The sequence below is a fragment of the Ascaphus truei genome, chromosome 10 (assembly GCF_040206685.1).
Source record: "Ascaphus truei isolate aAscTru1 chromosome 10, aAscTru1.hap1, whole genome shotgun sequence".
NCBI classification, from domain to species: Eukaryota; Metazoa; Chordata; class Amphibia; order Anura; family Ascaphidae; genus Ascaphus; species Ascaphus truei.
In genome coordinates this window covers 19070279-19096688 of record NC_134492.1, presented here as the reverse complement: position 1 = coordinate 19096688, position 26410 = coordinate 19070279, and the positions used below count along the sequence as shown (strand labels likewise).

The 26410-nt window shown below is 45.8% G+C and overlaps 1 protein-coding gene across 6 annotated transcripts in view; it reads right to left on the bottom strand.

The window, feature by feature from the left end:
* Positions 1–26410, bottom strand: part of SZT2 (SZT2 subunit of KICSTOR complex) — a 74988-nt gene that overhangs the window by 11412 nt on the left and 37166 nt on the right. For all 6 annotated transcript variants that reach the window (XM_075616068.1, XM_075616071.1, XM_075616069.1 and 3 more), the window contains 29 exons: positions 26217–26355; positions 24319–24435; positions 24106–24169; positions 23756–23941; positions 19999–20265; positions 19595–19805; positions 16143–16217; positions 15851–15989; positions 15353–15455; positions 14914–15043; positions 14471–14623; positions 13126–13228; positions 12405–12522; positions 12049–12160; positions 11617–11735; positions 11317–11481; positions 10392–10470; positions 8205–8390; positions 7921–8100; positions 5165–5352; positions 4645–4805; positions 4254–4351; positions 3778–3910; positions 2754–2881; positions 2086–2216; positions 1679–1861; positions 1055–1316; positions 489–568; positions 206–328 (listed from right to left, as the gene is read on the bottom strand). In XM_075616068.1, the coding sequence (XP_075472183.1) occupies positions 206–328; positions 489–568; positions 1055–1316; positions 1679–1861; positions 2086–2216; positions 2754–2881; positions 3778–3910; positions 4254–4351; positions 4645–4805; positions 5165–5352; positions 7921–8100; positions 8205–8390; positions 10392–10470; positions 11317–11481; positions 11617–11735; positions 12049–12160; positions 12405–12522; positions 13126–13228; positions 14471–14623; positions 14914–15043; positions 15353–15455; positions 15851–15989; positions 16143–16217; positions 19595–19805; positions 19999–20265; positions 23756–23941; positions 24106–24169; positions 24319–24435; positions 26217–26355 (4133 nt within the window). The remainder of the gene's footprint in view (positions 1–205; positions 329–488; positions 569–1054; positions 1317–1678; positions 1862–2085; positions 2217–2753; positions 2882–3777; positions 3911–4253; positions 4352–4644; positions 4806–5164; positions 5353–7920; positions 8101–8204; positions 8391–10391; positions 10471–11316; positions 11482–11616; positions 11736–12048; positions 12161–12404; positions 12523–13125; positions 13229–14470; positions 14624–14913; positions 15044–15352; positions 15456–15850; positions 15990–16142; positions 16218–19594; positions 19806–19998; positions 20266–23755; positions 23942–24105; positions 24170–24318; positions 24436–26216; positions 26356–26410) is intronic.

The following is a 26410-nucleotide window of genomic DNA, read 5'->3' as shown; positions in this document are numbered from 1 at the left end:
CCACACATACCAATGACAGACATTATGATCGTCACTGTGTCGCACACCTTAATATACCAGTACAAACATACACTGTCCTGACATCGGGACACATGTGATGGTCACTCGTATAGACACACTGTAGATTGCACCCTTGCACTGACCTGACATACATACTCACACATTCCATTATTTCCCGCACAATCCCTGGTCACCGTAGACTCACCTTGCCTTCACTCCTGCCCTGGTCATTTAGCACCTGCACGTGGAATGACGGATCAAAAAGGAGAGGGGTGGCACAGTAATGAACCAGCCGTGCAGACTGCTTCAGGGTGTCTAAATCTGAAACCTGCAATACAGATATAATGGCAATGATTACAAGACTGGAGGGAAAGGGCAAGGCAATAAGAGAGAGAAATAAGGCGAGAGAGGAATTAGCACACATATACTTGGAGAGGACTGTGCGAATGATATGTAAGATATGGGTTAGGCCATTTTGCTGCACTTACGCTGATTGGCATGTTGGATTGTGCTGATCTCTGCTGCCAAGTCACAAACAGATTCTCAATCTTCAACTGTTTCTCCACCTCTAGAGACAGAAATAGTGAGGTTAGTGCAAGTGCACGGTGCGCCAACACCTCTTCCCTACACACAGTTCTACAACACTGCGTCAGCACACACAATGCTCCATAACCAGTACAGCACACGCAACACCACACAGTGCTAGCCTCATAACCAGCTCCACAACACAACTCGTCACACTTAGCGTTCCAAAAAACAACCAAATCAAAAATCACACACACCATACACAGCTCTCCAACACTGCTTCATCACACGCAATGATCCAATGCTGCACGGACACACAGTGGTTCACCCCTACCTCAACAGTGCCCACAAACAATGCCAACCAACATGGAACACCCACTCAATGCTGCACTGCTTTAACCCCAAATATTGCTGCATCAGGCTCAAGATGGCTTTAACCACAGTCTGGGACAGCGACGCCTCTGCTTTCTGTATGGTAATGCTGCCCTCCTGCCCACATTCTCACATCGCTCAGCCTCTGATTTCTGACCTTTCCTCTCAGTGCTTTTAATCTCCAGGAACTGAGCTCCATGTCGAGACACAGTGTCCAGCTCAGACGAGTGCTGAATGGGTTTGGCAGGCATGACGTCCCTCAGCACCTCGTCAAACGGCACCATGTCTGGGGGGAAGTGAAGGGAGGGTAGGCTGCGCCCTGCCGTGCCCAGCCGAGACTGCTCCTTGAAGGGCGGGGGTGACGAGCTCCGGATAAGGGCGTCCACCTCAAGGGTGGAATTCAGAAAGGGGTTGGGATCCTAAGGACAGAAGGAAAAAAATTACATTCTTGAGAAAAGAGAAACAAAACATCTGCTGGCTGTGAAAAGGAAACTTCCAGTTGACAATAACTGGTGGGGGCAATGATCCATTTATAGTAGTATAACAGAGCAATCGCTTACAGATGCCATTGAGGGCAATTATACAATTTGTGGTGGCTGATGTCTTCTTTAAGGGGCCAATAAGAATATTTGCCGGCCAGCATGGTCGGTGGGGGCAGCTGTTAGTTTGCAGGATTCAGTGGAGGAAGAGGCCAGCTTGCAATGGGCATAGAGGGTCATTATCTGCTTGCCGAGTTTTGTATAAGCCGTGGCTGCTTGCAGGTCCCAGTGAAGGCAGTTACCTGCTTGCTGTCCTCGTGCCAGGGGGTGTCAGAGAAGCAGTAGTGATGGAAGAGTCCCAGTTTCTGGCTCAGAAGACAGTGCAGCACATGCGCCCGGGCATTCTGCCACTGGATCAGGCGTACCAATGAGCGACTAAGGGATGCACCAAGGTCTGGAGACCAGTTATATGTGTACAGGGTCAACTGCCAGAGAGGGGAAGAGGGGGGAGGGGAAGCATGAGTGAGAAGGAGAGAGAGAGAGAGAGAAGTAGAAGGTTTTGGGAGGGAAAGACAAGGTATGAAATAGAGATCAATACTGTAGTAAGATAAAAAGCTAGGTAAATGGCAGAATTAACACAAAAGCAGGATATGACACGGGCAGCCAAGGCCGACAGATGGGCCAGGCGTATAGAGATGTAAACAGTTACCTTTTTGTCTTGGATCTCAATCAAGAGGAATCGCTGTCGAGGGACCAACTCCCTAATTAGAGGTGTAGGCTCCAATGGTCTTTCTATGGAACCAAGCTCCATGGCTTCGAAACGCTGGAAGCCTTTCTGTGCTGAGAATTTAAGGGGTTGTACGAGGGCAGCAGGGGGAAGGGGAAAGAGTGATTAGTAGTGGGGTGCATGATGTGCTTTAATTAATGAAAAAAATTAGTGATAACATTAAGGAAAGGAGAGATAAGAGCTATTCCCACCTTTGTGTGTCACACCCCACAACCGTCGCCCTATGTCACACTCTACACCCTGTGCCACTACAAAGAAACAAAGCCCTGCTGCTACCATAGTAAAGTGTGAGTTAGGATTTTGGGGCTGGCACAGACTTACACATATTCCCCATGCATTCCTCATCCTCATCATCATCACTGGTAAAAACTGGGAGTAAAGGAAAAGCCACTCAATACCAGGACATGTCTCCAGCGCTATGAAGTCTTTGGGGCTATTTTCATTTTATTTGCAAAAACCTACGTTGAGATGTCGTTCTACATCACAGGGAAGCATTATTCAATCTGAACCACAGATGCAGCTAGTTGCACAATTTTTAGACTGCTCCCCTCCCACCCCCAAAGTGTTCCCCAGAAATGAGGTTGGTTTACCTTGCTCAGTGCTATACCGCCACTGGTGGAAGTTACGTCCCAGGAGGATGAGCTCCCGGGCAGCCGCAGGGCGAGGGGGGCTGTGCTGGCTGGGAGAGTATGGCACAAACACAGGTCCTTCAGAGCCACTGGAAAACAAGCACACAGTAGATGAGACTCTTCATATACCAGGGATACTATAACTTAGTGTTATTCCCATGAACCAATGGCAGTGACATGTTTCAATCCGGGCCAATCTTATGCCGTTAAAAGGAATTTTAAAAAAAAGAGCGACACCTACAAGAATCTTTGAGGCATTTTTCCAAATTAGTTTCTACATACTGCAAGTTGAAAATGGGGAGGGGTTTCACTTTCTTTAGCTTCTCCCCGAGACCCTCTCCCACCCCCCGCCTACAGGGAAACTGCCTTCCAGCATCAACTGCTTTGTCTTGGATGGAGGGAACACTGGATTGAAATGCATTCTGGTCCTAATGGTCTTTTTATAGAGCCAGTTCTTATGATTTGTGTTTTTATTTAATATGACAAGCCTGGGGAAGCCAATGATAAAATCAGTGTGTGTGTTCTTTTGTGAGCTAAGTGGTATTCCTCATTAACCCCCTGCTTACCCAACAACCTTTTGTGAGTTACACTAAAGCTTCACCCACCTTCCAGAGCTAATTGCCTGACACAACTCACTCATGTTCAGCTAATACCTCCTGGCGTTCCATTAGAACTGGAGTGGCTAACGCCAGTCCTCAAGAGCCATCAACATGTCAGGTTTTCAGGATATCCCTGCTTCATGAGCCATCTGTGCTGAAGCAGGGATATCCTGAAAACCTGTTGGTGGCCCTCGAGGACTGGCGTTAGCCACTCCTGCATTAGAACATGCTCACCCTGTGCCCTCCCATACACTAACCTCCCCTTCTCCCTTTGTGATTAACAAGCACATTGCCTACCAGCTTTCCTCTTGAGTTAAAGCTCACCTTCCCATCACCCTCACCAGTATCCTCTCCCTTTAACTTCATGCAGTTACTGTAACACTCACAAGATCTTTTCAAACACTCTCACGCTGGTGTCACTCGCCAAGGATGTGATAATGCTGAAAAGTTCCAGCAGGACGGACGGGAGGAGAAAGCGTGAAACAGTCTGTGCAGAGCAGAGCTGGACCGAAGGACATCCTGCAGGTGAGTGGGAAGTTAGGCACAAGACCAAAAGGCAAACAGCAACAGAGGCGAGAAGGAGCAGCTAACGGTAGAACACAGAAGGGGAGAGAAACAGCAGAGCACGCGGGATATAGCCAACGGCAGAATAAATAAGAGCAAGTGAAAGCAAATTATAGGGAAGTGAGTAATAGCACAGAGGTAGGGAGGTAACAGGTGGGTCACAGTAGAACAAAGGTGGCATAGAGGTTATGGACAAGCACTAAGGGAGGAAAGAGAAGTTACGTGATATCTAACAGGGTAGCCCTGTCCATGATCATTGGAGCACTACACACAGGTCCAAATTCTTGGCCAGACGTACCTAGCTTACACATAAAGTTCATCCACTGCAGACAGACGCGACTATATAAGGGGTGCAGGGAGCCTGACTCCCCTTCTTCCAGCTGTGCCTGCCGCTTCCTGCAGGGGAAATGAGACTTGTATGTATATCTTTATTTTTATAGTGCCCACAGTATACTCAGCGCTTTACAAAACAAAGACAATACCACACACGAAATTATAGTACATTAAGTGCAACCAACAAAATCAGACAACAGGAAAGGAAATCCCTGTCCCGGAGAGCTTACAAACTAAGTGACATGTTCTGTGGCTGAAGTTTTTGATTGGGGGATGGTTAGCGCTGAGAAGATACTAGGGCTGCTCAATTGAAGGGTAGCGTTGAAGTAGATGAACTGTACCATGGGTGAGGTTACCTCTGTGCGTGCTCCAACCCTATCCCCGGTCTGTCGAGGCAACTTGCTACTTTCAAGCTCTCTGTCTTGTGTCGTCGCCGGGTTCGTGGTTCCTCTGTGCGCTCACTCACAATATCATCGGTGGTCTTTGGGGGTCCCAGCTCCCCACTATCTGGCTTACTCTGAAGGTAACATAGGAAGGAATCAAGGTGGTGTTATATGTTCCCACAGGCCCACTAAGGACCATATTTACTAAACAGTGCTAAGGAATAAGACATATCACAACCTATTTACTTGAACAGGCTGTAAGATGTATTTAGCTTAAGACCTTTCAGTAAATATGGCCTCGTCATGATATTGGTTGATATTCCATTATTACAAAAGTTCTATTTATCAGCTTGTAATTTCAAAGAGGATCTCTGCATCTTAAACCTTCTGATAAAAGGCCCTTGACCCCCACAGATTATACTTCTCTGCATTCAAGTACAGTACCATCACCTTTCTTGTCCTATAGTTCAACAAATAATCACTCCCGCATTACCAGCATATCCCAGAAGCTCCTACGCCCGGTCTTGCTGGGAGGGGTGTTTTGGTCCGAGTTGCAAGGTGAAATAGAGGGCGAGATGTTTACGGGAGGTGGGCGCGGCTTGCCCGATGATTGCACCAATGCCGATGATTGCACCAATCCCTTCATGTCTGGCAACGACTGGGATGGGGCCTTTCCTGAAACTAGAGTGATGTATACAAGTGAAAATTGATAGCCTACTTGCCATAATTTTAATTTCCTGGATAGTCTCCATGGCAGTGTAGACCAAAGGCTTAAGTCTCACCCTTAGCTGAGATAGGACAGAAACACCTTCCCCTTTAGGAGATCCTATAATTAGGCCACACCAGGTAGTCGTGTAGTCTCAAAGATGAAAAATATAATCTTACAATATGAACATAATTCCTCTTAATCAAGGGATGGGATTGGTGCGCAATGCCATGGAGACTATCCAGGAAATAAAAATTACGGTTAGTAGGCTATACAGTTTCCCTTTTCCTGGTCGTCCCATGGCAGTGGTCACCAATTGGAAGAATACAAGCAGTACCAGTATAAGAGGAGCGAATAAATTACACCAAAACATGTCTATTAACTCATAGCCACAACAGACTGCAGTACTTTGCGTCCAAACGTGCATCTGCTGATGCTTCAACATCTAAATGATAATATCTTATAAATGCATTGATCGAGGACCAAACTGCTGCCCTGCACAATTCAGTGGGTGATGCCTGATATTTCACCGCCTGTGATGCGGCCATCCATCTGATAGAATCCGCTCCTAGACCTTCAGGCGCCTCCCTTGCTTGAACAGAATAAGCCTTCATAATACCCTTTATTCTCCAGTGACCTGTGGTTGCTTTGGTTGCCACGTGTCCCTTTCTTGCTCCTGACGGGAGAACGAAGATTGGATCTGACTTTCTGAATGACTGATCTAAAAAGATATTGCTTCAGACATCTTACTACATCCAGCAGCGCTTTCTCCTTGTTCCCAACTGGATCTGGACAAAATGAAGGTAGTATCATTTTCTGTCCGAGATGGAAAAACAGTGATGACCTTAGGAAGACATTGTTGTACTGAGAACCACCTTGTACTGGTGAAAATTAGGCAAGGTTCTTTAATTGATGAAGCCTGTAACGCGCCAATTCTTCATGCTGAAGTAACGGCTACAAGAAGCACTGCTTTTAGGGCAAGGTCTACAGCTGAAGACTGCAGAAGAGGTTCGAATGGGACCTTTGTCAATGCATCTACGATAAATAAAGTCCCTCGGCAGAACTGCGGTTTCATTTTGCGCACAGTTTGGATAAAACATACGACTAGATCATTAAAGCCAATTCTTTATCCAATAGCGCTGATAGAGCTTTGACTTGCACTTAGTGTGTTGATACTGAATCCTTTTTCTAAACCTGACTGCAGGAATTGTAGAATAGGAGACAAGGGTGGATCCCAGGAATCAACCCTGGACTGGTTGCATCATACGCAGAAGCGATTCCACACTAAAACTCCAGACGTGTTTACTTACCATGCTGCCATCAGGGTCTCTATGACCTTATGAGATAATACGTTTCTCTGCAGCCTGCTCCGTTCAATCACCAAGCTGTCAAAGACCAAAATCTCTGGCCTTGGTGTTGAATCGGGCCTTGAGATAGAAGGTCTGGCGAGATTGGTAAGCGCCATAGCTGACCTTTAGCACAAATACTAGTAGTGGGAACCAAGTTCTGTGAGGCCAGAATGGTATTATTGCCACAACTTCTGCTCTTTCCCCTCTTATCTTTATAAGAACTCTTGGAATGAAGGGTACAGCTGCGGATCCTGGTGTAAATCCACAATCAGTCCATGATCTAGGCAGAAAACTTGTGAAGTCTTGAATAATAGAGAGAGTTTGGGGTCCCAGTAGCGTCGCACTCTACGCGTTTCGCCCCTCGGCAAATACATATATATGTATATACACACACACACAAACACACAGACACCAGGGTAAAGTCCCACCTGATAGCGAGAGAGTCTGTGTAGGCTGCTGCCAGATGAAATTCTCCCGAGCAGAACTTGCTGTTTGAGGCTGTGGCCATGAGCTAATCTGTGGGAGGCCCCATTTCTGCACAAGTTGAATACATGATCCACTAGGGCCCGTTCCTCTAGAAATCAGTTCCCTGCTTGTTCCTTCCTGGAATATGTATAGCGGTTTATATCTTGCAATATCTTCCATAAGGCTCCGACTTCTTGTTACTCCCTGCTTCTTTCTATATGCGACTGCTGTCGAATTGTCAGAGCGAATCAGCAGATTTGTTCCCTAGATCTTGAGCAACCTAAACAAATTGCCTGCATTATAGATTTAAATCCAAGATGTTTGCTGGAGTATTGTGAGAATGGGTAAACTACTTTGAGCTATTTGTACCCCGAGTAGGGCTCCCCATCCTATGCCACTTGCATCGGCCGTGACCATGACCCACTCTTGATCTTGTAGCCAACAACCTTGTTTTAGACAACCTGGAAAGAAGATGTGTGGCGAAATATAGTATCTCCTAAGGGTGAAGAGTTCTCTCTGTACTCTCTTAGCTAGAGGGTGGGACTTAACCCATTGGTGACCACTGCCGATGGATAGATGGATGGATGGATGGATGGATGTATGGATAGATGGATAGATGGATAGATAGATAGAGAGAGAAATAAAGGAGGGAAAGAAACAAAGAGGGAAAGAAACATTCTGTTCTCCTACCCACAGCTTCCCATTTACCCTTCACTTCCATATCATTACCAGTAACTTCATGCTCCACTGGGCTCAGAGAATCCAAACAGAGAGGAATCTGCAAGATGCAGAACTCTATGATGACATCACATAGTGCATGACGCAAGGAATTGCCGAGACGATCAGATAACTGTGAGGAACTGACGTTCCCCTTCTCCCACACATCGAAACGTACCAACGTGAGAGATCCTGGAGGGAACAAAGTGACAGAGCATCACTAAGCATGGGGGAAATACTTGGTGTCAAGAGAGATCACCAGGCAATGATAAGAGGGAAAGATGGTGTGGCTGTACCTGAGTGGGCAGCGCTGGACTCGGGCAGGAATCTGTTGACCTCAGTGAGAGATTCAAATGCGTCGACACTAAGCAGATCTGGAGCTGCAGAGGAGCAGTTTAGAGATGGGCCTGATCGCTCACCATACGCATGGTTCACCAAGGCACCATGTTGATCCACAAACGAAAGAGCAATGCAGGCGATGCCTAAAAAGAAGCCACAATTCAGACATGGGAGCTTTAACATTCACCCCCATGATATTTACTACTGTATCACCCAGTAATCCCGTGTAACCATGTGCATCAAGAGGGTGACGGCTTTTATACAGATAGATTTGCAGAGTGAGCATACTGGGCACATAGGTGAACAAGCTCAAATGCTCACACAACTACAAAAGTGTATGATATAGTGAAAAGCATGTATAAAACAAGAAATAAAAAATGCACAATAGTGAAGCCAATGTGGGTGAATTATAAACAGGTTAAGTGTTACACTCACAAATTCCCTCTAGATGGATGGCATGTCAGAGTCTCAGTCTCTCTCTGACTGGAGCAAGGTGTACTATAGCGTCGTGGGTAGCCAGAAAAAGAGGTCAATCTCTCCAATGATCCTCAAAAAGAAAGAAACCTCACACCGGTGTAGTAGGTCTATGCATATAATGTGGAAATAGCAATAACATATAGCAAATGTGCACTCGCATTCTGCACAAACGCAATGCGCATATTAATAGTGGAGATTTCCTGGTCTCACAGCCGGTCTCAGTCCTGCTATAGCGGAACGCGTAGAATCGGTTGCGCCGTCATTTGGAGACTTGGAAGACTGGAGACCCTGTCAAGTTTCTTCCGCCCACAGACTACGTCACCGGAAGAGGCGCGTGGGCGCAACCAGGAAGGAGCAGAGGCAGAACTGAGACGGGCTGTGAGACCAGGGAATCCCCACTATTAATATGTGCATTGCCTTTGTGCAGAATGCGAGTGCACATTTGCTATACAGGAGGGCCCCGGGTATACGGCAGATTCCATTCCAGGGGCCCGCCGTATAGTGAAAATCGCCGGAAAGCGGATCCGGCGATTTTCAGTGATTTTGCATGCGCAAATCGGCATTTTTGCCGTTCTGCGCATGCGCGACCTATGGTCTGCGCATACGCGCCGGGCGCACCCGCCCCTTCTGCGCATGCGCGACTGAGGATCCAAGATGGCGACCCCCTTCTCGGTGCCGCCGTATCAGTGGATCGCCGAGAAGCGGGGCCCTGCTCTATGTTATTGCTATTTCCACATTATATGCATAGACATACTACACCGGTGTGAGTTTTCTTTCTTTTTGAGGAACATTGGAGAGATTGACTTCTGTTTCTGGCTACCCACGACGCTATAGTACACCTTACTCCAGTCAGAGAGAGACTGAGACTCTGACATGCCATCCATCTAGAGGGAATTTGTGAGTGTAACACTTACCCTGTTTATAACACGTTATAATTCACCCACATTGGCTTCACTATTGTGCTTTTTTTATGTCTTGTTTTATACATGCTTTCCACGTGAACATCTGTGCTCCCCTTTCTTCGGAAAAAAATTGCATCTACTTGGACCAAGGAACAGTCCTTTAAGGCAGGGGTGGGCAAACTTATCTTCACGTGCCCCCCTTCCTCCCCTCCGGCTCGCGCCCCCCTTCCTCCCCTCCGGCTCGCGCAACCCTCCCCCGCACGGCCCCGGCGTCAAGGGGTTGTGTGACGTCACGTTGCCATAGTAAAGTGACATCACATGACCCCACTGCGTCATTTGACGCCGGCATTTATTTTAAATGCCTTCAGGGAAGCGCGGGGCCTCTGTAACACCCGCGCCCCCCCTCAGACAATCTAGCGCCCCCCACTTTGCACACTGCTGCTTTAAGGGTTTATGAGCTGCTTTACATTATTTACAGCTTTTTCACTTAATTGGCGATTTATACTGTGCTATTGTTTTTTTTGCACTGTTATCAGTGTGAATAAATATTCGTTTAATTCACTTTCACTACCACTTATTAAGCACGCAATAATCACATTTATTACACTCCTATCCCATTTTAGAGCGCCCAGTTACAACCAGTTTCATGCTATGATATAGTGAAGACTGACCCAAGTGTAAACTGCTGCTGCACGATCACATGATGTGCACGTTTATTATTACTATATATTATTTATAACATTATGTCATATATTCCCTCGTTACCTTTGCCACCAGTGCCTTGTCCTCCAGGTTTATTATACAAGAACAGGTCCGGGTCGGGGAGAGAGTTGTGATAATAGTGCTATACAACAGAGCAATATTGTTGTTAAATATATCATGTATATATATATTTTTTAAACTATACTCTTATGCAAATATTAAAGCCCCCTCCCCCCACATATGAACAATTGGCATACAGTAGGTAAATAGTACCAGTGGTAAATAAAGCTGTTGCTTTTTTATTCTCTATTGGACTAAAGATTCATAATAAAAGACGGAATACTCTATCGTACGAGAAACCAGAGGAAAAAAAGAGGATTAAACAAAGCCTCACTGTGCCAATCAACATACACAGCGTGTTGCAATACCAACACACATGCACACACATGCGCACACAGGATGGTGCAGTACCAACTCGGAATGGGAACTGTGGTTGTGCCGTGACCAAGTCCCCTTCAGCGATTAGCCGCAAAGGGACCCTCTGGTGCAGCAGCTGGACCCTCCACTGCCACCCGCTTCTACGATAAGGTAAGTTTTAGGGTAGGGGGTTAACTTTAGGGGATTTAGCGGTTGGGGTAAAGGATTTTAGGGTAAGGGGTTACATTTTTTAGGCTAGGGGGTAGCGTTAGTACTAGGGGTTAACATTAGTTTTTAGGGTAAGGGCTAAGGTTAGGACCTTACCTTGGTGGCGAAGCGGCCAGCGGATGAGTGCCCCTGCGGCGAGGTCACTATCGACTACACGCAAGTGGTCACTTGTTCGCGGCGAAAAGTCAGCGAACAAATGTCCTACACCGGTTGCAACATGCATGCACACAGAGAGCCTCAGTAACCACACGCATACACAAAAGGGCCTTGCATGAAGATGAGATTCCATCTACATCACACACTGCTCTGATGATCCAGGCATCGGACACGGTCTGTTCCTCACCTGAAAGTGATGCTCTCCATTATTGTCTGTGTATTTTGGAGTATGCAGGAAGATGAGCAGGTTCTGGCGCAGATAGTATGCCACAGCTTGAAGCCATAGCAGAGAGGATTGTGGGATTGTAAAGAGCAGTACCTCGGTGGGTGGAGTTTTTCGTGGCTGGATAAACTGGAGAAGAAAAGTGGAAATGATTGGAAGAGGCGTATTTCAGAAGAGAACGTTTGGAAGACAGAGTTGTCAGCTTCTTGGGAGGTGGTAATTTCTGTGGATACGGAGGCGTGTTCCGGGAACCCCCTTACTCACCTCTACATCTGCTGGGGTCAGTTTGCAGTTCCTCTGCAGCATTACAGTGATAATATCCAGAGTGGCCTCATCCAGACGTTTCCTGAGCACCTTCACCAACTCATCTGTGATCTCTGAGCCTGAGATACCAAAGAAAACTAAAACTCAGGAGAGGAGGCTGAATCCCCACCCAGAACACACTTTGATTATCTCAAGCAGCACCTCCATTCACCAGTGTTCTGAAGTGTCTGACTTCATGCTTCCACCACATAACCCTCACTCCCATTCCTACTTCTGCAAACAAAACTGCCCTCCATGATAACCTGCACAGGCTCCTCTTCTGCTAATCGCTATGTTCTCCTGAAAAAGCTACTTTACTCCATTTCCCTTTCGTACCCGAATATGCATGTATAACTAAGGGAGATTTTTTCCCATCTTTCCTCAGCACCTCACCTGCCTCCCCGACTCCATGCACTAATAGCAGGATATGTTTGTCCGTCTGTCCCACAGGGCGTGTAGAGTCTGTACTTCGGGAGGATGTCAGGTCCAAAGACATACGACTGCCCTGTGAAAGCAAGGGTATGTCAAAGCCTAGAGTAGGGGTAGCCAACTCCAGTCCTCAAGGTCCACCAACAGGTCAGATTTTCAGGATAGCCCTGCTTCAGCACAAGTGGGTCAATCAGTGACTCAGTCTTCCACTTTTGCTGAAGCAGGGATATCCTGAAAACCTGACCTGTTGCTGGCCCTTGAGGACTGGAGCTGGCCACAGAGATCCCCTTCTACCCCTCCTCTGAGCCCTGACACTCTACCATGATTTCCTCTGAGAAGATGGGCTCCTGGCTTCGGGAGAGAGCTAAAGAGCGAGACATCATAGACTGCGAGAAGTCCAATTCCCACAAGCGCCCATTACTGGAGGTCTCAGAGAGTCTAGGAGAGAAGAAAGACGGAGATATACTGTGGCAGAAAATGAACACAGAGGAGCAAGGGGAGCAGAATAAGAGATAATGAACACAGAATGTAAATACAACGTGCCATGACACATAATCCTGTCATTAAAGGGAAACAAGGTGCTACATGGAACAGAACATATTATTCAGCACTCCCATGTCTAAAATATAATACTGGCTGTTAACCAATAAAATTATATTTCAAGATGTAAGGTCATTGTGTCCAATTTGGTTTTTTTTTGGGGGGGGGGGTGGGTTCTTGAGGGCTGGAGTTGAGCACCCCTGCTCTAGGCAACCTAATCTAACATAACCTGACCTAGTCACAAAATATAAAGTCAGGCATTGGCAATAACTTGTTACATGTCGTTGAAATCTACAACTCCGTCGCCTTCTGCTTTGCCATTTACGTACAATTAACATTGTTACTTAAGGTGTAACCGACATTGTATTAAAGTTTGTGACTGCTTTTCACATACTTCTTCAGTAGTAAAAGTAACAGTGACTGTGAGATATGTGAGAGCGCAAACACTAGAGTGGTGTGTTACACGCATATTACACGTGTGTGCGTGTGAGGGCAGTGCACCTGAGGTAGAAGACCGATGTGGTTGAGCGCTCCTGATAAACAAACATATTCTTGCGGTTCACGACGGAGAAGGCGTTGAGCACAGAGCGCAGGGACTGGATAGCTGCAAACAGACGGGAAGGCGCACGAGTGAGCAATGTACAATGAGCTCCTCTCTAATTCAACAATTACAGGACAGGTCCATTTCTCTGGGCTACATTTACCCAATAGTGCAAGCTGTACGGCACATTCATTTGAATGGGATGTAATGTGCGGCTTGGCATCGTTTAGTAAATCTGACCCTTTCTTTACATTCATTACACAGCAACCTTTATATACTCTTCTAATCGTACCACCCAAATCCTCTGCTCTCCACTGCTCCATTATATGCTCACATCTTTTCTATTTCATGTTTGTACTGTTTTACTGAAGCAGAGGATCAAGAGCGCACATACTTCCAGAATTGTGTGACAAACAAAAAACAGAACACAGTGCAATTTTCTTATTTTTCACTATATGTTCTTTTTCTTGTTTTTCACATAATTCTGGAAGTATTTGCTCTCTTCCTCCGCTTCAGTGGACCTGTTTGGACTTGGTACACGTCCAGTCGTAATATATTTATTTTCTAACTAGTGTGTTCACTGGGTTATTACTTAAAACGGTATGTGCGCTTGAAACTCTTCTGCTTCTTGTACTGTTTTACAAGCACTTGGCCAGGCAACATACTCGTTAACAATTTTAACATCTGTTTTATAATGTAAAGACACAGTGTGTGTATTTATGAGGTGCATGTATATTATGTGTATATATTGTGCTTGTATAGGATGTGTGTATGATGCATATATGGTGTTGGTGAGTGTATTTATATGATGCATGTGGTATGTATGTGTATTTAATGTATGCATGGTGTGTAGTATATATGGTTCATGTATGCTGTGTGCATCTATATATATGGTGCATGCGTGGCCTGCGCTTATGTTGCATGCATAATGTATGTGTATTCATGTAGCATATATAGTGCATGTATGTATATGGTGCATGCATGGTGAGTGTGCGGTGCATGTATGGTGTGATTGGGAGACACAGTATGTTTGTATATGTATGTTACGTGCATCTGGTGTCCATGTATGTGTGGTATTGGTATTTGATGTATGTATACAAGAATCATGTGCTTATCGTGCGTCTCTATGTATATGATGCTTGCATATTGTATGGTGTATCTGGTGTGTGTGGGCCACCAGATTCCTGGGCCAGTTGGATGGGGTTGCCCTCAAAGCTTGAATTTGCCAGCCAGCTGCTGTCCTGGATGAAAGTAGTTTGTAAAGAATAATCAGGATTATGCCTTTGACTCTTCAGTGCCGATTACCTCTGGACACTCCCATGTTGGGTCCCATTTTCAAGCGGGGGTGGATATGGATGACCGTGCGCCAGACCACGTCACAGGCAAAGTGTCCAGGCATAAAGTGCATGGTGGCTGCCAGGTAATCCCTTGGCTGGTAGCTCTCTTCCCCAGAGTAATCTGTAGGAGGGAGATCATTGTCAGAGGGTGAAATGCAAGCGAGGGAGAAGGAACCATTACTGCCCAAATGTCAGACATATGCACTATATTTTGTGTGTATGTGAACTTCTGATGGCAGCCCTGGGTACACCAGGAGCAGAGTTCTGTAAATTGAGCACTGACTCCCAAACAGTTGGGAGTGCAGGGGACCTAATCTCTTCCTCCCCTAGTGCACTCATTCTTAAACCAAGACCACCAGTACTTCCCAAATATTTTAGTGAGGGTTCTTGAATACTTTCATATTTGATCACCTTCATTTGCAGGGACACGCTGCTTATATGAGGCATAAGGGCTCTCGCTCTTCCAGATGTCCTCCTCACTTTCTGCCACCAGCAGTGTGTTGCACACGTGGCTGTCGTGAAGATCCTGCAGCAGCAAACGCTACGTGGGAAAGCAAAGCACATGAAGGAGGGTAGAATTGAATCACAAAAGCAGCAACCCCGGAACAAACACATACACCCATATGTACTAAGCCATCTTCTGTCATAAGACCCCTGGAGCTGGAAGACACCTTGCAGTCCCTTCAAGTCAATGGGCTTGAAGGTGTCTCTCAGTGCTGGAAGGGGTCTTAGAACAGAAGACTGCTTAGTGAAGATGCCCCATAATCTGTAGAGCAACAGGAAGACACCTTATACAGTACACACACACACACTTTTACTACAGCTGCTCTGACGTGAGTGTAATGATTACCTGGTTAACGACACGGCAGATTTCTCCCACATTTCTCACTACGAGCTGGTGCAGTCGCTGACTCTCCGCCACTTCCTCCACTCCTTCCCGGGGAACGCCAACACTGTAATGATGAGCATGGATGGATCTAACTGTTTCTAGAGCCACAGTGAGGAAAAAGTCACATAAATGGACATTCCCATCCCAGCATAACTCTGGCACAGAGACTGACCACCATGAAACAGTGTCTGTATTCACCATCACAGGACGATGCATTGATAGAAAGGAATATTTCGATAGTCAGTGATAAAACAGAGGAAGTTATAATGCATGAAGTCACCATCACTGGTTGACAGTGAAGTAACGAACGTACAACCCTTTCTGTTCCTGAATGATACAGAAGGCTGACGGTATGTTCTACTAACACTGTCCTTGTGACTTGGAGACAGAATGGAAGCCACGGTTTGGTAATGTTAAAATGGTCAAAGCATCAATGATATAGAACAATAAAATCGTTACCTTGCGTGTGTGCAAACTTCTACTCGGTCATGGTGAATCTTTACAATAAGCCAGAAGTCTGGCATCAAGGGGCAGCGTGAATCCTGTTCACTTATCAGTGCGTCTTCACACTCAGAATCACTGCTGCCGCCATCATATCCTGTGGGAGTTGACAGGGCTATAAGTCACATCCCTATTGTGCCCTAAGCAGCGGACAGTATTACAAGCAGACCCCTGCAGGTGTGTGATGGAAGGTACAGCTGGCAGAGGGACACACACATACATATAGCCAAGTGTTTGTTTGTGGTCTCACCTAAGTGATCAGAGTCCATGCTGCCATGACTTGAGACCAAACTCTGTACACGGCTGGGACGTTGCCTCAATCCTCCTGCGGAAATTCAGAAAGAGAGAGAGGAACTTCATCTGCATCCAAAACTAATAGGAAGAGAGAAAATTGTTGTGTATACCTTAAAGTAATTTTATTTTCCTTGAGTCTATCCTCGGCAGTGCACACCAAAGAGTTAAGCTCCACCCTATAGCTGAGATGGAACTTTGTAACCTGTAGGGGGACCATATGTAGCCACATTTCTACTTCCCAAGTAGTCTTGTGGTACCAAGCTAAAAAATATAATTAAGACATATTGAAGTACTCCACACATCAAATATATCTTCCAGGATGGAAGTGGTGTGCACTGCCATGGATGGACTCTCCAGGAAAAGAAAATGACGGTAAGCTGCAGACACCAATTTTTTCTTTTCCTGGCGGTTCCCATGGCAGTGGGCATCAAAGGGAATAGGGCGGGTTGGGGAGGGGTACTAAAATAAAAAAAGACAAATACATAAATTGCTAAAGCTAAATGTAATTCAATAGACAAAGACTTTCCGGACAAAACATGTGTCTGCTGAGGTCTGGACATCCAAATCGATAGTACTTTATGGAAGTATTAATGGCAGTCCAAAAAGTGCTGCCCTGCATAACTCTACAGGGTAAGTTTGTGCGTCGCTGCCCAGGATGTGGCCATGGACCTTGTGGAATGATTATATATAAAGGCAGCCTGTCCTCTTCTTCCTCACGTAGTGAGCTCCAAAAGCCTGTCTGATTTCCTGAACTGCTCCGTTCAGGGAAGATAATGTTTGAGACATCTTACGACATCCAGTGAATGCAGGATCATCCTTTATCACTTGATGGATTTGGGCAAAAAGGATGGTAAAATCAATTCCTGATTTAGATGAAAAGTGGAAATGACTTTCTGCAAAAATTGCTGTACTGGCCTAAGTACCACCTTGTCCTGATGAAAAATAAGGAACGTTTCCTTGATGGATAAAGTCTGCAGTTCACGAATTCTGCTCGCTGAAGTTACAGCTGTTAAGAAATCCAACGTTTGTCGAAGCGGTTCAAATGGAGCCCCAGTAAGCGCCTGTAGGACATGGGGTAGATCCCAAGCACAAATTGTATCTCTAAATTGCGGTTTAAATTATACGCAGTACCAAAAATAATCTTAACATCAGATCCACCATAATGAACGGTTATCCCAGTAATGCGGACAATGCCGAGTCCCTGCACCAGGCCTTTTTGTAGAAACTCCAAAATGGAGGGAGCAGATGGTTTTAGAAAATCTATCTTTTGGTGCCTGCACTATTCATAAAAAGCATTGCTAAACTCTGTAATAAACCGCAGACGTAGAGGTTTCCCTTGACAAGAAGAAAATCATCGATCTCATTACTGCTCTTAATTCTAAGAGGTTTACGGGCACGTCATGACATCGGATAGGCCATTTTTCTTGAGCCACCTTCAAACTGAGTTGGGCAACCCAGCCCGCGGCACTTGCATCGGAAGCGAGCAAGAGGCACCCTTGATCTTCCAGCCAACACCTCTTCTAGAATTCTTGGCCTCTTCCCACCATATCAGGGAATCCTTTACCTTTTCCAGCAAATAGATTAACTAAAGCAGATCCCTTCTTTGGTTGTGATAGTAGTGATACAGGCATGCTCATCAAAAATAGTTTATTGTGCCAGAAAAAAACAACGTTTGGGATACATATATCTGCCTGTGTCAAGGCGAGGCTGATATATGCAGCCGAAACGTTTTTTCCTTGCACAATAAACTATTTTTGATGAGCAAGTCTGTGTGCCTGTATCACTCCTATCTTTACTGTTGATTTCTTTGGGACTTCAGGATATCCTCTTGATATGGAAAACTGGCTGATAAGTATCTTGTGACTTTCTCTACACAGTGCCTGCATTACACTTCTGATGTGTTTACCATCTAAATGGTCGCAGGAAAACTACCTATTAACTTCATGCATTGCCGAGCATGCAGCCTATCATTAGAGCTAACCGGACTGACCATACACCTTAGGTTCTTTCTCCCTTTTGTCGTATAGAAGAAAAACTAGGCCCCGAAGAGCATCGAACTGCACTCCCAAGAATATTATTTTTTGAGTTGGAACAAGTTTGCTTTTTTTTAGAAGTTTCTTGGCAAGCAGTGAAGACTTGGAAAAGCCAGAACTCTTGGCATGTTGCTGGAGCAACAGAGATCCGAGTTGTGATTTTACTAAAATGTAGTTTAGATCATGAAAAACTTGAATACCCTCCATTCTTAGTTTCTGCTATTAGTGTTACCAGCGACTTTGTGAAGTTCCTTGGAGAAGTAGTGAGCCCAAATGGAAGTGCTGCAAACTGATAGACCTGCGCTGGACCTCTGCCAAAACTCAGAACTCTTCAGGAAAAATGTGTTCCAGACTTGCGACGGAGCGCTGGCCACGCCCCCGGCGGTTCAGCCAATGAAGGGCGAACCTGCCGGGTGACATCATGGCCACGCCCCCCACATCTTTTCGCCCTGCAAAGACCGGGGAAAAGTGCTGCACGCATCGCCAGCCAGGCGTGTAGCGCCGACACCGGGGCCGTAGACTTTTAATTTGGTCTTTGCGATCTAGTCTGAAAGCTGACGGCTTCTCCGCAACAAACCAATTTTCCAACAACTATGTCTGCATCCATCGTGCAAAATTGTTCCTCCTCCGATTCTTCTGAAGATGAGGCTTGCGGTCTACTCTTTATTCCTTGACTTTGAGGAAGCCGCTTCAATGCAATGCGTTACCGCGTCTTTCATCCATGGCAGGAAATCTAACATTGGCTCCCTTGGATCTCTAAGGGAGTCCTCGCAGAGCCACTTATTCTCCAACGCTGGCTTATCGCAAGCAGAGTTTGGTTTTGCTTGTAGCTTTTTTCTTAATAGCAGGCTCTGCAGAAACTGCCACTTTGGGGGTCTGTGCAACCCTAGGAGTGTGATACATCAGGGATTCAGGAGGAGAGGCAAGAGCTTCCCTGGGTGGACTACAGGAGGCCGTCAGCTAAGCCCAAAGGAAGAAAAAGTAACAAAAACAGCCAACCTCAGCTAGTAGGACAGAAAAGAAGACTACCTAGGAAGGAGAGGTGTCACTACTTGTGGTTCTTCTACAGGTAGATTTTTTTTTTCTCAGTCAGAGGGTGGAACTTAACCCTTTAGTGCCCACTGCTATGGGGACAACCTGGAAAAATAGGGAGTTATATAGTGAGTGGAGAGAGAGAAGTAAAAACAGATGAGTGAAGATATGGACAACCTAGAGAAAAGTGAGGGAGGGAGAGACAGAACGATGGCAAGATAGCATCTGCAGGTGCACTAGACAGAAAGAGATTGGAGGACAGAGAAATTGACAGGGATTGAAAGACAAGGTGAGGGAGGGAAAAGGAGGAAGCCATAGATATGAATAAAGCACATTAAGTTACCTATGCTATTCATAGTACCAGACTGCACAGACTCAGACAGGCTGACTGCAGATGATGTTTTGGGTGGGGTGTCATCCTTTTCACCAGGAAAAGCTTCAGTGGCAATTTTACACCCCTGATCTAGGGCAGACACACCAGACATGGCAGAGGAAACCTCACTATCTGAAACCTCCACTGCAGCCATTCCCCAATCAGCAGCGTTCTCCGAAACCTTGTGCGAGAGAGTCACAAACACAGATTAGAGTTCCTTTTCATTTTTAACATACACGAGAGACAGGCACGCCTTCAGAAACTACAAAAACATAACGGCAGAGTGGGTAAGCAAGTTTATTTTAAAGGGCTGTCATGGATTGCACTTTTAAAAAGCAGCAGTAAGTGGATGATAACTCATCCCTGGCACTCACCTTATCTTCTGCATGATTATTTGTGTGTATCATTTTTAGTTCTGTGTCGCCGTCAACACTGTCAGTGGCTGTACTGGATTCAGGCTCCTGCCAGGATGTCCTTGCAGACGGGACCACCACCTGCCCTGCTGAGTTTGTCTGCATGTGAAGATGCTGAGAGGTCGTGTTCTCCGCCCTATGAGCATGAAGCCGGCTCAGAGACACATAGTAATAATCCTCCTCTTCCTCGTTCAGCTGGTATCCCGGGAGGGAGAGGCGGCGGAACTCCTTTTATGTATGGGAAAGACACATAGGGTTAAAGGAAATGATTACAGCGTGTAGATCACAGGTTGTACTGTGACACGCAGAGAGGAAGAAAACCACGATGTGACATAGGATAATAAAAGGCTGTGCTCTCTGACATGCGGTGATACTCATAGCGACGGGCTGTTACATTGCTTAGATTGAGAGAGTCAAAGGCTTTTATCCCTAAATATTAGTCATAAATATCACTTACATGGTCAAGAATTAGGAAATGTTCTCTAATGTACTTAAATATGCCATACCTTCCAAAATGCATTTAGAAAGAATCAGTAAAGCAAACAAATACAGGACCCGTTTGTTTTTGCCTTGCCAACAGTTCTCCAGGATCAGTTCAGCTACAAGAACTTTGCATTTCATTAGAATTCTATGAACCATAAAAAGATAATTGCTTCTAAAAATATCAACCTGTTCTTGTTACAGAAAGAACTGCAAGCTAATTCGTTCCAGACAAAGCAGATTTCTCATAGCTAATAGAAAGATGTGTGTGTGGTGTGTGTGTGGTGTGCGTGTGTGGGTGGGTGGTGTATGTGGGTGGGTGGTGTATGTGGGTGGGTGGTGTATGTGGGTGGGTGGTGTATGTGGGTGGGTGGTGTATGTGGGTGGGTGGTGTATGTATCGGTGTATGGGTGTGTAAGACTTTTACCTGAAGAAAAATGAATAACGATTTGGGTACAAACACTTAAATGAGCTTTTGATTAAAAAAAATTAAAAAAAATTCTTGATGTACTCCTTTATCAACCCTCATTTTGCACTCTATGCTGCGCTATACATAGTATTTTGCAGTACTCTATGCTGCGCTATACATAGTATTTTGCTGTACTCTATGCTGCGTTATACATAGTATTTTGCAGTACTCTATGCTGCGCTATACACAGTATTTTGCAGCACTCTAGGCTGCGCTATACATAGTATTTTGCAGCACTCTAGGCTGCGCTATACATACTATTTTGCAGTACTGTAGGCTGCGCTATACGTAGTATTTTGCAGTACTGTAGGCTGCGCTATACATAGTATTTTGCAGCACTATGCATAGTATTTTGCGCTACGCATAGTATTTTGCAGTACTGCATGCTGTGTTATGCATAGGATTTTGCAGTACTGCATGCTGCGTTATGCATAGAATTTTGCAGTACTGCACGCTGCGTTATGCATAGTATTTTGCAGTACTGCATGCTGCGTTATGCATAGTATTTTGCAGTACTGCATGCTGTGTTATGCATAGAATTTTGCAGTACTGCATGCTGCGTTATGCATAGTATTTTGCAGCACTGCATGCTGCCAATGCATAGTATTTTGCAGTACTGCATGCTGTGTTATGCATAGTATTTTGCAGTACTGCATGCTGCGCTATGCATAGTATTTTGCAGTACTGCATGCTGCCTATGCATAGTATTTTGCAGTACTGCATGCTGCGCTATGCATAGTATTTTGCAGCACTGCATGCTGCGTTATGCATAGTATTTTGCAGCACTGCATGCTGCCTATGCATAGTATTTTGCAGTACTGCCTGCTGCCTATGCATAGTATTTTGCAGTACTGCATGCTGCGCTATGCATAGTATTTTGCAGTACTGCATGTTGCGTTATGCATAGTATTTTGCAGCACTGCATGCTGCCTATGCATAGTATTTTGCAGTACTGCATGCTGCCTATGCATAGTATTTTGCAGTACTGCCTGCTGCCTATGCATAGTATTTTGCAGTACTGCATGCTGCGCTATGCATAGTATTTTGCAGTACTGCATGCTGCGCTATGCATAATATTTTGCATTACTGCATGCTGCCTATGCATAGTATTTTGCAGTACTGCATGCTGCGCTATGCATAGTATTTTGCAGCACTGCATGCTGCGCTATGCATGCATAGTATTTTGCAGTACTGCCTGCTGCCTATGCATAGTATTTTGCAGCACTGCATGCTGCGCTATGCATAGTATTTTGCAGTACTGCATGCTGCCTATGCATAGTATTTTGCAGTACTGCATGCTGCCTATGCATAGTATTTTGCAGTACTGCATGCTGCCTATGCATAGTATTTTGCAGTACTGCATGCTGCCTATGATAGTATTTTGCAGTACTGCATGCTGCGCTATGCATAGTATTTTGCAGTACTGCATGCTGCGCTATGCATAGTATTTTGCAGTACTGCATGCTGCCTATGCATAGTATTTTGCAGTACTGCATGCTGCGCTATGCATAGTATTTTGCAGCACTGCATGCTGCGCTATGCATAGTATTTTGCAGTACTCTATGCTGCGCTATACATAGTATTTTGCAGTACTCTATGCTGCGCTATACATAGTATTTTGCAGTACTGCATGCTGCGCTATACATAGTATTTTGCAGCACTGCATGCTGCGCTATGCATAGTATTTTGCAGTACTGCATGCTGCCTATGCATAGTATTTTGCAGTACTGCATGCTGCGCTATGCATAGTATTTTGCAGCACTGCATGCTGCGCTATGCATAGTATTTTGCAGTACTCTATGCTGCGCTATACATAGTATTTTGCAGTACTCTATGCTGCGCTATACATAGTATTTTGCAGTACTGCGTGCTGCGCTATACATAGAATTTTGCAGCACTGCATGCTGCGCTATGCATAGTATTTTGCAGCACTGCATGCTGCGCTATGCATAGTATTTTTGAGCACTGCATGCTGCGCTATACATAGTATTTTGCAGCACTGCATGCTGCGCTATGCATAGTATTTTGCAGCACTGCATGCTGCGCTATGCATAGTATTTTGCAGCACTGCATGCTGCGCTATGCATAGTATTTTGGAGCACTGCATGCTGCGCTATACATAGTATTTTGCAGCACTGCATGCTGCGCTATGCATAGTATTTTGGAGCACTGCATGCTGCGCTATACATAGTATATTGCAGCACTGCATGCTGCGCTATGCATAGTATTTTGCAGCACTGCATGCTGCGCTATGCATAGTATTTTGGAGCACTGCATGCTGCGCTATACATAGTATTTTGCAGTACGGCATGCTGCGCTATGCATAGTATTTTGCAGCACTGCATGCTGCGCTATGCATAGTATTTTGCAGCACTGCATGCTGCGCTATGCATAGTATTTTGCAGGCACAAGTCACTTCCCGAATTCTCTTCTTGGAGAGAGATATGCTCATGGTTACAAGGAAATACTGTAACTGCGGAGGCAAGTATTTCTTGAAGCAGGGGGTCCCCAGAGCAGAAATGAAAGCGGTTCAGCACCAGAGCCCATCTACCTCAATCCTATGTTAAACAAACAAAAGCATTTGCAAAAAAACAAAAATCGCCACCTTGGATTGCGCCTTTAACACTTTCCTGCTCTTACTACATTGTAATAATTGTGCATCACGGAATAGGAAGTGGGACATTAGAGGGTTATGGAGATACACGTATGGGAAGTCATAGGTGATACTGTAACAATCGGAGGGGATGATTACACTGTTACATAATGTACCTCTTTAAACTTCAGTAGAGAATGCTCAGGTCCAAACACAAACTGCAGCTGCACCAGCTCACGGTGACAATGTGGCCTCCCCTCTGACTCGCAGACGTGGCACAGAACCTTCCGCAGAACCGAGCGGCTGATAACGTGAGAGTGCCGCAAAGCGGACACCAGCTCGTCCTCAAGCAGCCAACGGATCTGTGCCGTGGGAGCAGGAGAAAGGGAGGTCAACAAGATCAGTGAATGCAGAGGGGTAAAGGGCTTGGAGCACTGGGCAATAGAATGGTGGGAAGACAGATACATGAGCAAATGATAGAACTGTGAGGCCGACACGGTTGTTAAAGGAAGTAGAGGAAACGCACCTCACTCATTGTAACCTCTATTGCCTGTCTGTGCTCTGCAGGAAGCCTGGAGAGAGCAGAGTATCTGTGAGGGGAAAAAAAGGCAAAATGAGCCAAGAAACAACAAAGAGGACAAATCAACCTCAACCCTTGGCTGCATGGTCATCTATACTTCGGTAGGAAATAGGCTGTGTGGTCACATCTGCTCACACCACACATAGGGGGGATAGTTACCTTTCATCCATGGTGGAAGGGAACCTCTCTAGCACAGGAGCAATCTCCTCATCAGAGCGATATGAAGATGGCTGTGCAGGGGAGCGTGGGAAGGACACACTGCTCTCTGAGGTGTACCTAAGTTAAAGGAGTTAAAAAAGGCAGGTCAGATATTCAGGCACCCCCAGAATCTGGACTTGTAAAACATACAATGCAGTCTGCACGTGTCACTGGTGATGAAGGGGTTAATATCGAAAAGTGATTTTTTTCACCGTGAGTGACTTAGGCCAGGGGTGCGCAAAGTTTCTGTGCTGCGCCCCCGAGTGCCAGCCGCAGCACTCGGGGGTCCCCCCCTTTCCTATGAACCGCTGGTCAAGTGACGTCACGTGACTCCACCGTGTAATTTGATGCTTGTTACCATGGCGACGCGTGCAGTTGAAGTTGCAGAGGCCTCAAGCGGTCTCCCAGCATTTAATTTAAGTGTCACGTGGAAGAGCGCAGAGCCTCTGCAACCACCGCGCCCCACCAAAACAAATCCCGCACCCCCGTTTGCACAGCCCAAGTCACTGCGTGCCACGCCTGTCAGAGCACCTGGCCGCGCGTGTAGCAGAGAAGATCAGGGGGAGCTGTGGCGGGGGCACGGCCATGACATCACATGGTTGGTTCGCCCTCATTGGCTTAACCGCCAATATGACCATCTCTCGGCCTTCGCGCCAAAAAAAGCTTGACTTTTGGGAAAGGTCGTCGCGCCTCGCGCTTTCTGCAGGCACACGCAGGCAGTGACTGAGGCCAGCCCCATAGAGGGCCGTATCTTGTGCAGTAGCACGTGCAGTGGGGACGAGGCATAAGAATTAGAAATAGAAAAGAAAGTCCAGGATAACTGCCGAGATGCAAGAATAGGGGAGACAACAATAACCCTTAACCTAGAGTATATGGGCAAAGACACTGACCAGCAAGTGAGAGAAAGGGTGGAGAGAGACTTGGGATGTGGTTGTGTGAGATGTATGTATGCTTTATAAGCAACAGGAGAGACACTGCTAGAGATCTACAAACAGCAGAAAAGCTATGAAAACCAAGCTGCTGTGACACTGCTGATTCCTGTAACCAAAGATAATAAAGAAACAAGTTATACATTAAACAGGAGCTTGGTCTTTACGTTGGCTACCCCGGTGTGATCAGGAGAAATAAACCTGAGTGAAGCGGCAATCAAAGCCGGCGTTTTTTTTTAAACATTATATTGATGCAGGGGGTTCCCGGAGCTGAAATTAATGGGGTTCAGCTCGAAAGACTCCCTACTTTAATCCCCTGCAAAAAAAATAAAAAATATTAGTGGCTTGGACTGCTCCTTTGAGGAACGCAGCCCCAGCCGGAGCAAGCTAAGAAACGGAAGTAGTTATTTCAGATTTGGAGCACATAAAGCCTAACCTGCCCACTAACCAAACGGGCATGGAACAGACAGGTGCTATAAGGATGTTAGGGTTAAAGTCAGATGATATGGGTAAGGGGTAAGGTAAGAGATGAATATGTCTTCCACTGAGCCACTGATTGAGTCATCTGTGCTGAAGCTGGGATATCCTGAACACCTTACCTGTTGGTGGCCCTAGAGAACTGGAGTTGACTACCCCTGGTCTACACTTCCGAAACCAGAGCACCTCGCACTACTTTTAATCCAACCCCATCCACATATTTATCTCTTACCTTACCCCCTACCATAATCATCTGACTTTTACCCAAACGTCCTTATAGCACCTGTCTGTTCCATGCCCGTTTGGTTAGTGAGCAGGTTAGGTTCTATGTGCTCCATATCTGAAATAACTACTTCCGTTTCTTTCTTAGCTTGCTCCGGCTGAGGCTGTGTTCTTCACCAGCTTTATATATGGCTGGGAGATAGGAAGCGTGAAACCCCACTCATCTTATACCGATTGTGCTGTGAATCTCCGACTACTCCCTCGATTTCCAGTGGTAATGTCAGCACATATATATCCAGCATCACACTCAGGTCGCCCAGTGCAATATTCTGCAGGGACTCGCTGTTCTCAAGGCAGCCGATAACTTCGCCTAAATAGGACAAAGCATAAAAGTCAGATACAGAGCACCCAATGCACGCTCCTTT